The sequence below is a fragment of the Leptodactylus fuscus genome, chromosome 3 (assembly GCF_031893055.1).
Source record: "Leptodactylus fuscus isolate aLepFus1 chromosome 3, aLepFus1.hap2, whole genome shotgun sequence".
Taxonomy (NCBI): Eukaryota; Metazoa; Chordata; class Amphibia; order Anura; family Leptodactylidae; genus Leptodactylus; species Leptodactylus fuscus.
The window spans coordinates 92777379-92791873 of NC_134267.1; the positions used below are offsets into that span (position 1 = coordinate 92777379).

General features: G+C 40.0%; 1 protein-coding gene across 2 annotated transcripts in view; it reads right to left on the reverse strand.

The window, feature by feature from the left end:
- Window positions 1–327: 327 nt before the first annotated feature.
- Window positions 328–14495, reverse strand: part of SLC18B1 (solute carrier family 18 member B1) — a 32144-nt gene continuing 17976 nt past the window's right edge. The window contains exons 8-14 of one of the 2 annotated variants that reach the window (XM_075266631.1): window positions 10016–10117; window positions 9828–9919; window positions 6867–6962; window positions 5234–5308; window positions 2530–2623; window positions 2385–2437; window positions 328–1587 (exon numbers count right to left, since the gene is read on the reverse strand). In XM_075266631.1, the coding sequence (XP_075122732.1) occupies window positions 1521–1587; window positions 2385–2437; window positions 2530–2623; window positions 5234–5308; window positions 6867–6962; window positions 9828–9919; window positions 10016–10117 (579 nt within the window). In that variant the 3' untranslated portion in view covers window positions 328–1520. Of the gene's footprint in view, window positions 1591–2384; window positions 2438–2529; window positions 2624–5233; window positions 5309–6866; window positions 6963–9827; window positions 9920–10015; window positions 10118–14495 lie in introns of both variants that reach the window. The other variant, XM_075266630.1, reaches the window with a different exon arrangement.

Below are 14495 nucleotides of genomic sequence, written 5' to 3' on the forward strand. Positions count from 1 at the left end.
GATTCGAACATGCCGAACAGCCTAATATCCGATCGAACATGAGTTCGATAGAACACTGTTCGCTCATCTCTAATTAGCACCAGTAATAATAATCATAATAATAAAAAAAGACAATGTAAATATTACTGCAAAAGATGGGAAATGCTATGACTGCTTGAAAAGTTTCATGTATATGCATTACCTAACAAAGTCCATATAACAGGGGTCAGGTAACGTATTAATGCGATAATTACCAACAGACTGGGAAAAGTATTTAAAGAGGCGAGTTAAACAAAAAAAAAAAAAAACAAACCTGACAACTGTAGCAGCAAGTTATAAAAAGCCAGGCTTGTATTGGTGTTATCATTAATCCTGAAGAAGTGTAAGCAAAGATCAGCAGGGGACTAAAGGAGAATCTGTTTGTGATACGGGGGGACTTAAATGGTTTTCCATGGCAAAAAATGCACATAAGCTATCTATAGAAGGGGTTTTCAATATCAAATCCAGAGGGGTCCGGTACCCCCACCAATCATCTGATGTAAGCCACGACACTGTTGCATCACAGTGGATGAAGCTGGAAGCAGACAGTTTCATCCACTGTATAGTGGCCACTACTATTTTTAGATAGAGTGAATTTAGGCAGAGCAGTTGAAGAGGTCACAATGCTTGCATGAGCACCATAATTCTTTCAAAAAGCTGATCGACAGGGGTGCCAGGAGTTAGACCCCTACATATCTGATATTAATGGCTTAAACTAAGAAAATAAACTTAATAAGTGAACAGTGTTTTTTTTTTTTTTTTCTATCTCCTAGAAAACCCCTTTAGGCTAAGGCCCCACATAGCGGGCCGCAGCAAAAAAACACTGGGGAAAAAAATGTGGTGGCAATGAGTTGTGGTTTTTCCGACGTCACTGTCACAGAGGAAACCAATTATACCTATAGGGAAACCACTGGTTTTTGCAACAAGGGCCTTCATAAGACATTGTTATATGGGCAAGTCATCTCACAACACAGCTGCTGAACCTTAGCTTTGAATGGGTGAAAGGTACACTGCATAAACTTTTCCAATGGATCCATACCTCATAAACCGTTGAAATATTCCTTTCTTTGATTTGAAAGGTAAAAAATATCAGTAGATTATATAATATAGTAAATCTTGAAATTAATAATTGGGAAAAAATCAAATGAAGCTATCAGCTTTAAGATGTATAACGTTGGGAGACATTTGAGCAGCAGCATAACAGGATATACCTGGTAAAGACAAGTTCATATTAGTGAAGTGGTCACTTCCCATACAGTATGGTCCACTCTATACCCAAAAATGGCACATTATTGCTATTTTGAACTGTAAGACTTGACCTGAGTTATCTGTTCACGTTACAAAACCTAAAGTGTCATAAGTGAAAACTGACAATTCAGTCTTAAGGAATTCTACAGGTTAAAATACCTATATAAATACCAAGTCCATAACGTAACGGCATCTGAACAAAAAAAAAAAATAAGTCAAAGGAAACTGTAAAAAAACAAACACGAGTTTTAACTTCATGATTCTTCTTGTAGCAGTGGTTCCCTTTCTTGAGCTGTACTGTTAGACTCCAATGAACTAGACCTGCTGAAAGAAAGCAATATTTCTAATATCAGTCAAACAATTTACTGGCAATACTTGAGTTGACTAAACCCATAGATTGAATGTACATTTGTCCAATGCCATATTCCTCCTAGCCTGTAAGTCTGCCCTAACCAAGTTTGCTGACATATGGGGAGGGATAGGAGGGAGGGATAGATATAGCAGTTGCCATACTTCCCGCAAAACTCATCTCTCAGGGTAACAAATTATTAAAACAGTGGATGTAGGGGGCACTTGAAAAGATCCGATTCACCTCGACTATTCAGTTATAAAAAGTTGTTTTATAATTTGAGGCATACCTTAAAGACGCTGTCTATTTAGAACTTCTGGACGCAACAATTTAAATTTTTTTTTGTTTTTCATCTGTACATTTCCAAAGCTTGTATTTTTGCATTTACTGTTCATTATGAACTACGCTATATACTATTACTACGATTCCAAATTTATGTTTTTTGTAATGCCACATTTCTTTTTCTTATTTTTGTGCCATTCTGGGGTAAATGCGACAAACAAACAATTACAGCAATGCGTTTTTCATTTTTGTTTTGTTTTTTTGAGAGATGTTCACTATATTGGCTAAATGCTGTAATATTTTTTGTATTTAAAGCACTTTTTTCAACTTTTCTTTTCAGTCACTCACATACTACTGTTGTATTAGTAGTATGTATTTTAGTAGTGCAATCTGGGTAATTACACTTTTATTTTAAGGGTTTAGTTTAGGGTTAAATTTTATTTTTATTCTGGACAATCCCTTTAAAATCATGCTGTGACAGTCTCACCTTTTTTTGTTTTTATGTGCTTCCCAGGTGTAAAATATGAAACTCAGTACAAACTGCAAAAAAAAAAAAAAAAAAAGCTGAATATTAAAACAGACAGCATTTCCATCATATACAGTAATACTGAAAACAAATTTCTGTAACTTACAGCCAATAAAGGTGCAAGTCCTTGACAAGCAGATGCCCACTTAAAACCAAGCTTTTCATTCAGAAATCCACCTAATGTTGGACCTACAAATGATCTGAAAATATGCAAAAACAAAATTGGTGAAACGACAACAAATAATATATATGTAGCTGAAGAAAATTACATGTACTATAGAAGATTTCCAATTCAGCAGCAGAAACTTGTTCTCAGTGGTATCAATGCATCATGGTAAAGATGAAATTTAACACTGGATATTAACACTGGAGTTTGTCGGGTCCAAAATGCCTCCCCAACTAATAACAGTAGGGTCTTTAATATGTGCAGAAACTTTGTGGGTACAGACCGATAGAGCAGTGCAGAGATGATCTACTAGTGGTGAACCTGAGGGTCAATAATGCACACTGAGTTTTTTGGCGAGGATTTTGACACTGAATCCACCTCAAAATCAGCTTCCCAATAGAGTTCTATTGGGAGGTTTTTTTGGAGGGTGATTTTGAGCTGGATTCAGCGTCAAAATCCTCACCAAAAAACTCAGTGTGCATTGACCCTTATTTGGAAGTTTTGCCTACAGACAACTGTGGCTCAGGCAGAGACTGAAAAAGTCATTCACTTCTAAGGCATTCACATGGAGTTCTCTGTAAACTAGTGCTTTCCAACCTCATCATACTCAGTCCAATCCATTGCTTTATTAATAAGTTGCATTAACTTAAAGAGGACCTTTCACCATTTTGCCCACAGGCAGTTCTATATACTGCCGGAAAGCTGACAGTGCGCTGAGGTCAACTTTCCCGATCTGGGCCCAGTGTGAAGAGCTTACGGTCCAGTACCGTAGCTCTTCTATGGTCAGAAGGGCGTTTCTGACAGTTAGCCAGAGACGTCCTTCTTCACAGCACAGCCAATTGTGCTGTGCTGTGAGAGCCGGGAGGAACTCCCCCCTCCCGCTCCTGATAATACTCGTCTATGGACGAGTACTGCGAGCAGAAGGAGGGGGCGTTCCTCCCGGCTCTCACAGCACAGCGCGATAGGCGCTGCTGTGAAGAAGGACGTTCCTGGCTAACTGTCAGAAACGCCCTTCTGACCATAGAAGAGCTACGGTACCGGGACTGTAAGCTCTTCACACTGGGCCCACATCGGGAAAGCCGACAGTGTGCTGAATTCAGCGCACTGTCAGCTTTCCGGCAGTATATAGAACTGCCTATGGGCAAAATGGTGAAAGGTCCTCTTTAAAGAGGATTGCCATGAACATAACTATGTTTAAATTTGTAGACAGTTGAAATTTTAATCATTTTTGAAAATAAATAATTAAAAATCATACCTACATTCACTGCTTAAGTTTTTATGGTGAGTGAGCAGCTCGGCTTGTGGTATGTAAACAATCCTGGGTTTCGGACATCTAATAATAAGTACTTGAATGTCCTCCTGGTCTATGGTGCCTCTTAGGGGGCATTCACACGGAGTAACACAGAGCTGATTCTGGCACGATAACTCGCATAAGAATCAGCGCTGCAAAACAGAATCCCATTGACTTCAATGGGTTCCATTTAATGCGTGTAACACATTGAAATCAATGGGAGGCTTTTGAACCTATTGATTTCAATGTGTTACGCGCATTAAATGGAACCCATTGAAGTCAATGGGATTCTGTTTTTCAGCGCGGATTCTTATGCGAGTTATCGTGCCAGAATCAGCTCTGTGTTACTCCGTGTGAATGCCCCCTAAGAGGCAACATAGACCAGGAGGACATTCAAGTACTATTATTAGATTTCCGAAACCCAGGATTGTTTACATACCACAAGCCTCGCTGCTCACTCACCATAAGAACTTAAGCAGTGAATGTAGGTATGACTTTTAATTGTTTTCAAAAATGTTTCAAATTTCAACTGTCTACAAATTTAAACATAGTTATGTTCATGGCAAACCCCTTTTAAGTTATGCAACTTATTAATGAAGCAATGGATTGGACTAAGTATGATAAGGTTGGAAAGTCACAGTATATACCATAAGTGTCGGATATGTTTGGAACTTCAGATGGGAGACAACTTAGTGGCCATGCATGCACAAGCCTCTCTCCATTTTAGTTTATGGAGGGTGTGAAACATTTATCATAAATGTATGTTATTGTTATGCTGGACAGGATTACCTCTTCGTTTTTTTGAATTGGTACAGTCTGATAATGTGGTCCTCGGATCAGAAAAAAGTTGTGCACCCCTGCTTTAAATGGTTTAAGAGGATCATAAATGAAATGCATTAAAGAAGACATTTCGCCACCTCAACCAAAACAAGCTCTTTTCATCTGTCAATGGGCGCCATTCCACCGATTCTCTGTTCCAGTGGCAGAGGTGGATTTTTCTCTCTATGCCCCACAGCTCCTCCTGAGTAATTATTTCTGTTAGTTTCAGTAACTAATCTGCTAATTAGGCTCTGTACAGTCACGTGGGTGGTCTGTCTGCTCCAGCCCAGGACCGCCCACCTGACAGTACAGAGTATAACTATCAAATTGGGTTCTGAAAGTAACAGCATTAATTACTCAGGATTGGTGGTGCCAGGAAGGGGGCAGAAGGGGTTAGAGCAATAACTTCAACTGTACTGGAATTAATGAAGGAGCACCTATAGAAGATTGCAAAGAGCTCATGGAGCTGCTGAAAAGTTATCTTTAGCAAAAATTGATGGTATGGATAAATACTGAGGAAGCCAAAGTACATACCCTGTAGACCACATTGCACTGAACAGTCCAGATATCAAACCCAATGTGCTTAGACCTTCTTCAAATCCCTTCTCACTGTAAGCAAATAAAATGTTTATCAATTAGAAAAGAGCTCCCATGTATTGTGATGCATCGGTCCTTCCTGCCTTAGAAGGTGTGTCACTGGAACAGGTAGCAAATCAGGGAACCACTGTGCTATCTATGGGTGTTATCCCAGCAGGCTCTCCAGTCCTCACCTCTTAACCCCAATATGGGGATCTATAACAGGACAAAAACACATAATGTGAAAACATACCAAACCAGGACAGACAGGTGTACAGGGCTGGAACAAGCTATACAGAAACTGGATCAAACAAGGATCAGGACAGGACATAACACAGGTAGAAGAATGCACACAACCAAACAGATTTGGACTAAAGCCAGACAATGAAGACAGACACTGGAATAATCGACAAAACAGAGGTTAGCATGCGAACACAATAAGACCAGAAGCTGAACATAACACAGCATGCACATTGATTACCAAATGTGAGACTAACCCTGTACAGTATTCACAACAGAGTTTCAGCCGTGAAACTATGGCCATGTGTTGGCCGGATTTACTGGCCTGAACATGATAGTTATCTTTTATTCTAGGATTCCCTGCCCCCAGCGACACACTGTCCTGTAATATAACTGGTATGAGATAATATGTCTAATAGGAGTCCCTCTCCTGGAATAATGCCCAGCTGAAACTCAGTCATGTGAATATCGGGTAACAGAGAAGACTGAGGTTCTATTCACACGGAGGCAAATGGTGAGGAATGTGGTGTGGAATTTCTCCTAGCAGACAAAAGGAACCCGTTGAAGTCAATGGGAGGCTTTTTTTTCAGCGCTGAAATTCCACACCAAATTCCTCACCATTTTCCTCCGCGTAAATGGACCCTAAATACACACAGACACAGATGGGCAGAAGGAGGTAAAGCAGGTGAACACTAATTCTTAAAGTGACAGGGACACACAAAGAGGTAGCCAAGCAGCTAAGTCTGCAGGGAAGAAAAACGCCAGTGAATACATAGAGCTGGCGATACATGGTGAAAGTTTAGGATTATTTTACACTTTGAGAGCAGAAGAGCCTGTTGAAAATCCATACACAATTTCCATAAATTAACACTCAGATTTTACCTCTTACAATACAGAACCTGAAATCAAAACAGCAGCAAATTCATGGTAGAATAAAGCGGTTTTCTGTAATTGATGCCAGAAAAGTGACGTGAGTTACATAGGAAATCTACACCAATTCCTGACTGCGTACTCGTGCACAGCAGTAATAATTTGGAAGCGCTTTGTGCCGGTTGGGGGCCATAGGGAATGCCGGTTTTAATAAATTCCCCCTACGGTATCAGAGTTCCCATTGCAAAACAGAGCACTTAGTACTTATTGCTTTAGTTTACAATTGCTTTTTTTTCTCCAGAGTGTCATCTTAGACAATATCAGAAGAAATATTTCATTGAATTTATTATAGTATTTTATTTCTTCACTCATCACTCCAAACATCACTGCAAACGCCAACCTGTTTGTAAGATTACACTAAGTTATAGGCAAAACAGTTGCGAAAACTATTATAGTAAAATGTACTATATCGAATACTTACTATGCTGCACTGAGCATTTCTGGGTAGACTGGTATACCAGAAAGACCTATACAAAACCCATCCAAAACCAGTACAAAGATAAACAGCCAGAGTTTACTGAAAAAGACAGAAAAAAAAATACTATGTTAAGTGAATCTTACAGTGTACGCTGGCCATAGCATTGAAATAAAGGTTTCCTACCCAATACACAGTATAACTTTGTTTAATAGGATTAGAACTGTTAGAGCACCACCCACTACAAGCATTAGGAAATGTAGGGGATTGACAAGGATAATGTCTTTTTATTATACTGTAGAACAAGCATCAGGTTATAATAGATTCTACCTTCTATTTATCTAGTTTGTTATCTATAATAAAGCAGCAAGTATCAGTGCCAGGCCTTTAGGAGTAGAAGCAAAAGGCTGCTTTAATCCCCTCATTGTGATCCATGGTTCGGTGCACAAGCATTCTCTGGTGAACCAAAACATCATTTACTGTGGTGATTAAGGCGGGGGCCGGTGGATCTGACTCATGTGGCCTGCAGCTTTTTCTACCACTACAGTTAGGCCGGGTTCACACGGGGTATTTTGGTCCGGAATTTGACACGGAAGTCGCCTCAAATTCAGATGCAGTGCACCAGCATCCAGTCGCAGCACTCCGATCCCGATTAGGCCCAAATGAATGGGCCTAGTCGGGAGGGAGTGTCTTCAGGCGGACGCATCCGCCTGAAAAATGAGCATGTCGCTTTTTTTTTCCCAGGAGCTGGAAAAAACCGCTCCTGGAAAAAAGAACTAACCGGCTCCCATTGGTTTCAATGGGAGCTGTTTGCTTTTGGTCAGGATTTTGAGGGGGATCACTTTAAAATCCTGACCAAAATACTCCATCTGAACTGAGCCTTACTTTCCGCTGTATTATGGACTGCAAATCAATGGAGGTTATTTATCATCTGCCCCTTTTTTTTGGCCATACTTTTTGCAGGGGCACCTTTTTTTTAGACTAGTTTTACTGTGGTGCTTATTTATGATGCAGGCACACCTCTTTGTTAAATGTTGTGCACAGTGGCATAACTAGGAACGGTGGGGGCCCCCGACCGATGCCCGCCGAAGACCCCGACCGACTCCCCCCCCCCCCAAACACACATTCTTGTGCTCTCTATTATTCCCCTTAGTGGCCCCTGCACAAAGTATTATGCCCCATAGTGGCCCCTGCACACAGTATTATGCCCCATAGTGGCCCCTGCACACAGTATTATGCCCCATAGTGGCCCCTGCACACAGTATTATGCCCCATAGTGGCCCCTGCACACAGTATTATTCCCCATAGTGGCCCCTGCACACAGTATTATGCCCCATAGTGGCCCCTGCACACAGTATTTATCCCTAGTGGCTCCTGCACACAGTATTATACCCTACTGTGTTCACCCATGAACAATTATTATACTCTGGGGTCTTTTCAGGCCCCAGAGTATAATAATTGGAGAACGAGAAGGGATACAAACATAGAAAACACTGTGTTACTTACCCATCTCCGGCTCCGCTGCACTCCTCGGTGGTGTCAGCCTTTTCAATGATGTCGGAGAAATCACATGACTGGGACCTGCGTCCCGTGTCCTGGCCATATGATGTCAGGGAACGTCTAGAAGTAGGCCCGAACCTGCCCGGAGCTTGGAAAGGTAAGTAACATGTTTTTTTATGTCCCTTACCTCCCCTGGACCTCTGATTATTATACTCGGGGGTCTGAAAAGACTCCCGAATATAATAATAGTGTGTGTGGCGCCTGTGGCGTCACTTACCGCTCCCGGCCCCTGCAAGGATCGGTAAGTAAATAGTGCCCATTACCGGCTGGAGTAACTCCAGCCGGTAATGGCCTACTAAGAAAAGAAAAAAAAAAAAAAAAAAAACGCAGCGGCTGTAGCTGGGCCCCTAATGGCCATGTGCACTTTGTCCCTTTTTTTGTTCAAAAAAGACACAAAAAGATGCAATTCTCCCTTTTTAATGTTATCTAACCTGAATGGCTTTTATGCTGCCCATGGACTGCAGGTACCCTTTTCTCACCAAAAAAGCAAAAGTGGTGAAAGCAGCTTAGCAGCATGAAAAAAAAAAGGTGCAAATACTTCATAAATGAAGCTTAGGGCAAAAAAGACCTCAAAAAGGTGCAATTTACACCAAAAGCTTAATAAATGTGCCTATTATGATGATTCTTCAGTGCACATAGCCAAATTCAATAGTGAAGGAGGACTACATTCTTTTTGTGGCAGTGGTGTCTAGATTTGTTTGTGGTACTTGTAAATGGACCATACACTGTGCGGTTGCCTTGGGCCCAAGGCTGCAAGAGAGCCCAGCAGAAAGTAACTGCACTTTTACCTCATTATAATCAAACCTTATAATTAACTGTATCAGCAACTTTTATGTAGTTGATCACCATGGTGGGGCACAGGCGTCTACTAGAAGAGAGTACCTGTTGCAGGAACCTCACGGATACATCTCATATACACCCCTACCCATAATTTTATTAAGGTAGCTGTCCATACCACCAATAAGTTATGCATGATATGGAGCGAGATCTCCGTTAATAAGTTCCCACACATATAGATGCAAGACTGTTTCAAGTGACCAAGTAGGTCATGGGTGGCAATCCCCAAACATTTCAGAAATTTTGTACGTTGTGGAGGGGCATCTATGGGACATTATACTATGTGAAGGTGCTACTGAGGAATAGAATACTGCACAGAAAGCCACTATGGGACATTATACTGTGTGAAGGGGCCACTGTGGGACATTATTCTGTCACAGGTATCTTTGACATGAATTGGAGGAAGGAGCTGCACTTTCTGAACATATTTACATACGCTGATATTTCTCTGTGATAAATCACAATAAATAAATAAATAAATAAATAAATAATTGGAGAATCTTTAACTTTCGAGTTAACTTTAAGTATATTTTTAGCATTCTATATATCTTTTTTAGCATTGTAACGTACCTTTCAATGTGGAATACAGGTGCAGGTCCTAACATAAAAAAACAGACTGCAGTACCAAGGCTGCCAACAATAACAAGCCACTTCCTTAATGCCTGTGTTCAAAACAAAAGGAAAAAAAAGGCAAATGATAATAATAATGTAATAATACTGAAAATCAAATGAGCAATGTCAATAGAAATATTACTTACAGGTAACTTGTCACTTATCAACCCAAGAAGTGGTGAACTTATAGAATATGATAAAGCGAGGCCAAGAAAAACCAATCCAACATAACCAACTTTCAAATGAAACTGGAAGCAGAAAAACAGAGAAACACAATCTCAATTGAAACATTAAGATTAGAGTTCATAAACTTCAAAATATACATTATTAGACACATATTCAGGTTTTTTTATTTTGTTTTTGAAGCCAAAATCAGGTGTGGATTATAAAGGGAGAGAAGGTATAAAAGACAGATGGTTCTCTTCTACTTGTTTTAATTCACTAGTGGTTTTAGCTTCAAAATCTATTACTATACATGGCTCAGGAAATGATCCTACTCCCTATTCGGCAGGTGTCATCTATGTTATAGGGCAGACACCCGACTTACGGTCACTAAAGGTGAAGTCATGGATTGCAGTTGATTAAGGAATTTGATTACGTGGATTAATTGGTGTCCTGACATCAAAGAGGTTTGACTGTCTAGGGGCCGCTTTTTTTGGACCTATTCAAACCCCTGCAGAGGGGAAAGGGAATCTGTAAAAATTGACCACTGCTACGACATTCAGGACATCATAAGAGTTCTATTACATGCTGCCACAAGAAGAAATAAAGATCTACAGTTCCTGATATGCAGCCATCACTGGTAAAACTGGGTGCTCTGGCATTTACAGCCATGTGCTGCATGCACCAAACAGCTCAAATACATATCACTTAAAAGTTGATGTTCTCAGCAACAAGATTGTTCTTTGACAAAGAAAGATATATTCACTATGCTACTAACAGCCCCTTCAATAGAAAATAAGACATATTTGCATGTCATAGCAACATTAGGCTCCAAGTATACGCCCGTGAGGTTAGGCGAGTGTGCTCGTCATGTCTTTAAGGGGCTCGATCATTTGGAAAAGTCATTTTTAACTAAGCACATACTTGCATAGCCTTTAGAAAGGCTATTCCACACATACCTTTTGTATGTTAATCCCCTCAGTAGTTTTTGAATGAGCCCGTTTATATTCAGATGCTAATTAGCCTCCAGCGAGCACCGGAAGTCTCAGCAAGCACTCCTCTCTGTGCATTGTGACAGCAGGGAAATGAGTCATCAGCAGTGTACTCGCTGAGACTTTCGGGGTGCATGCTGGAGGCTAATTAGCGTATGAATAAAAACGGGCTCGTTCAAAAACTACTGATTGGATTAACATACAAAAGGTAGGTGTTGAATAGCCTTTCTAAAAGCAAGTATGCAAGTATGTGCTTATTTAAAAATGACTTTTCCCAATGATAGAGCCACTTTAAAAGCTAGCACACTATTTGGACCATGAGCCCAGGAGTAAAACTCAGGACAGGTCCTACTCCTGTCCATTTTGCAACCCAGGCTTAGTAATAAAATCTACAGGTCTATGGAGGTCACGACAGAACATGTGACCACAGAAAAGGAAACAAGAGCTGTTTAGTGGCAAGTAAAGAAGTGAAAATTACACACCAGGGCATATTTTTGCAATGATTGTGTTAACATAGTGCTCTAACTCACTTTAACAATTCAAAAGGATACTAAGTATTACTTAAGACAAACGTTTAAATATAAAGCTCTCCAACGCCTTCTCTCTTCACTTTCCCTGCCACCTTTGCCCCATCTTTCCCAATCTGACATACTCTTATGTACAAGCTCTGTGTAGCTCTCAGTTCCCTGATTGTCAGAAAAACATTTTTTGTACTTCTCTATTTGCTTTTTTGAAAAAAAAAAAAAAGAAGTGTGAAAAAAATATATATATAATTGTGTAACCAGACCCAAGGAATGGGGATATCTAAGGCAATATGCTCCAAACATGGTGAGCGTTAAAGAGAGGAGGTATTTTTGAGAAAAATGAAAAAGTTTCTCAAGCTAATTCAAGAATCAAGGAGGTAAATAAAATTGTCAGAGGGAGGCAACAGAGGCGACACCCCATAGCGAGAGAAGGTGGTTAATTTAAGTCAAGCATTTACTAGCCCAATTACCAATGGCCTGTTTGGCATCTCCCCCAGGGAAAATAAAGGGGTTCCTGAGGAGGGAAGTTAAGAATAGGTGAGACAAAAATAAGTTTGCTGAGTATTTCAGTGTCCTACATTTTAATAGGTGTTTTGTAATGGGATTTGAAATGAATGGGAGGAATGTTGGGGCTTTACAGGATCAAGTTGATGATGGGTTGGACCAGGTCAAGGCCTTCAAGGGACAAGCTATGGGGGTAGCCGCTGTGGAATGTAAGAGAGCCAACAGATCTAGACTCTGGGCTGCCTAGTAATACTTTGCAATGTATTTGATGGAGAACACTACTAGAGTCCTTCTAAAGAAATCAGAGGGACATTGGGGCACATTTATCAATCCAAGTCCAACACTTTTCTGTCTACATTTGTGAAAAATTAATAGAACACAGCATTTACAACATATTTCTGAACAGTGTGTACCAGAAAGAAAAAAATACGACAGGCTAGACACTTTTGAAAATTATACACCAGCAGGGGCAAGGTTTAGAAGGGTCTCACTTTCTGGCACATTTATGAAACAGAGAAGAATGAATATGGCACAGATTTCCTGTGCAAAGTAGACCAAGCTTGAAATGGTGTAAATAAGTTGCCATGATGAAGGAACTGATTATGTTCCGAAACGCGTAGCCTCGCTATACTCTGTATCTGCTTCAATTCCCTATGGATGTGACAATTATTTTTATGGATCAAGAATAAAAGTTCACATTTTTCGTCTGAGAGTAAATAATTTATGACCATTTACTTCGTGCACTGAAAATTTCTGTTGTGCACCACATATTTGTCTCAATAAGTGAGAGATGATTTTTGTTTGCTTATGTTATGCCATTATGTCTAGTACCAAATATTTGTTTTAGTGAGACAGAATTTTGGAACTTCTAGAAGCCCTCCATATTTATTTATTTATTTATTTATTTATTTTTAAATGTAGATTGTGAGCCCCACATAGAGCTCACAATGTCCTTTTTTTCCCCTATTAGTATGTCTTTGAAATATGGGATGGAAATCCATGCAAACACAGGGAGAACATACAAACTCCTTGCAGATGGATTTTTGCCCTTGGTGAGATTTGAACACCAGGACTCCAGTGCTGCAAGGCTGCAATGCTAACCACTGAGCCACTGTGTGGCCCCAGAAGCCCTCCATGTTTATGAAGGTCTTTATAACAGATTAAGAAAGGTGTCTAAAACTACGAATGTGCCCCAATGTCTATTTTACCTGCAGGATACATCCTGGAATTGGGCAAGGGAGAGCTCTAATATGATATAAAATCTTCAACAAGAAGGACATTAAAAAAAAATATGGAAGTGGCTCCAACTCTCTAATACTAATCTCAAATTGCATAAGAGAGGCAGGTACTGTAGCTTTGGGAACATCAAGTTGTTTAGGAGTTGTTATGTGGAAATTCAGATAGTCAAGATTAGTGATGGAAAATATAGTTCATTTTGGAGATTAGTTCCTTAGGATCTAGTTCATTCAAAAGAAAAGGTAACCATTCATTATTCCTCTGGATGTAAAATACTGCTGAGATCATAAATCTGGCATGTTACATGACAGTACTATCTCCATAGATATAGTTATCTTAAGCCGCAAATTAGCAGTGACATGGTAAACTCTTCAAAGTTATTAACATTTTCAACACAGTCTTCCTTAAAGCCTGGAATTATGGTCTAGCAGTTTGGTGACATAATAGAGTAAACCATGACATTTTAATAAGAACAATTAGATACCTGGTGGAGTAAACAGATCTACAATATGGGCTGTAGCATGCCAGGCAGCACTTAGCTCTGTGAACATATGAGGTTCTACTGAACTAGAAACAAACCATTACAGTATAGTTCAATCCGATACATATGGCTGAATACAACAGTGACCCCTATGGTAGTTTAATGGTACTAACGTATGGGGAGTGTGTATGATAGAGTTAAAAGACAGCGCAACAGCACCTGCAGTAGACTGGACCTTTGGACTAATAAGACGGTGATTTTATCACAAATACAGGGGAGTTGTTTGAGGTTATACACAGACTCTCTTTCACTCATATCAGTTTTTCTGATAGGTAGTACTGTGCCAGTGTGTGAGCGCAGGAGGCGCTGCTGTGCTGTATCACTACCTCTCTCTATTCATCCTACTTGCTTTCGTTCATGATGCCAGGAATCTGAGTTAAATAAGTTAGTTAACCATGAAAATGAATTCAATTTGAACTAACAATCCATGAACTGCCCAGCACAAGTCAAGATGTCCCGATGACTGCTGAATTCTGGCAAGATTATGGAATTGAGGGCTTTTGACCTACTAAGTATTTGGGTAGGGGGCATTCCTGCTATGTACCTAGCTCAATCGGGAATAAGTCAGAACAGAATATCATATAGCAAATAAAAGTTTGTGCATCAGTATACAGTACTCGCAGCCAGGGGACAAACTGGAAAGGGAATCACCGTAGATGAAGAACCA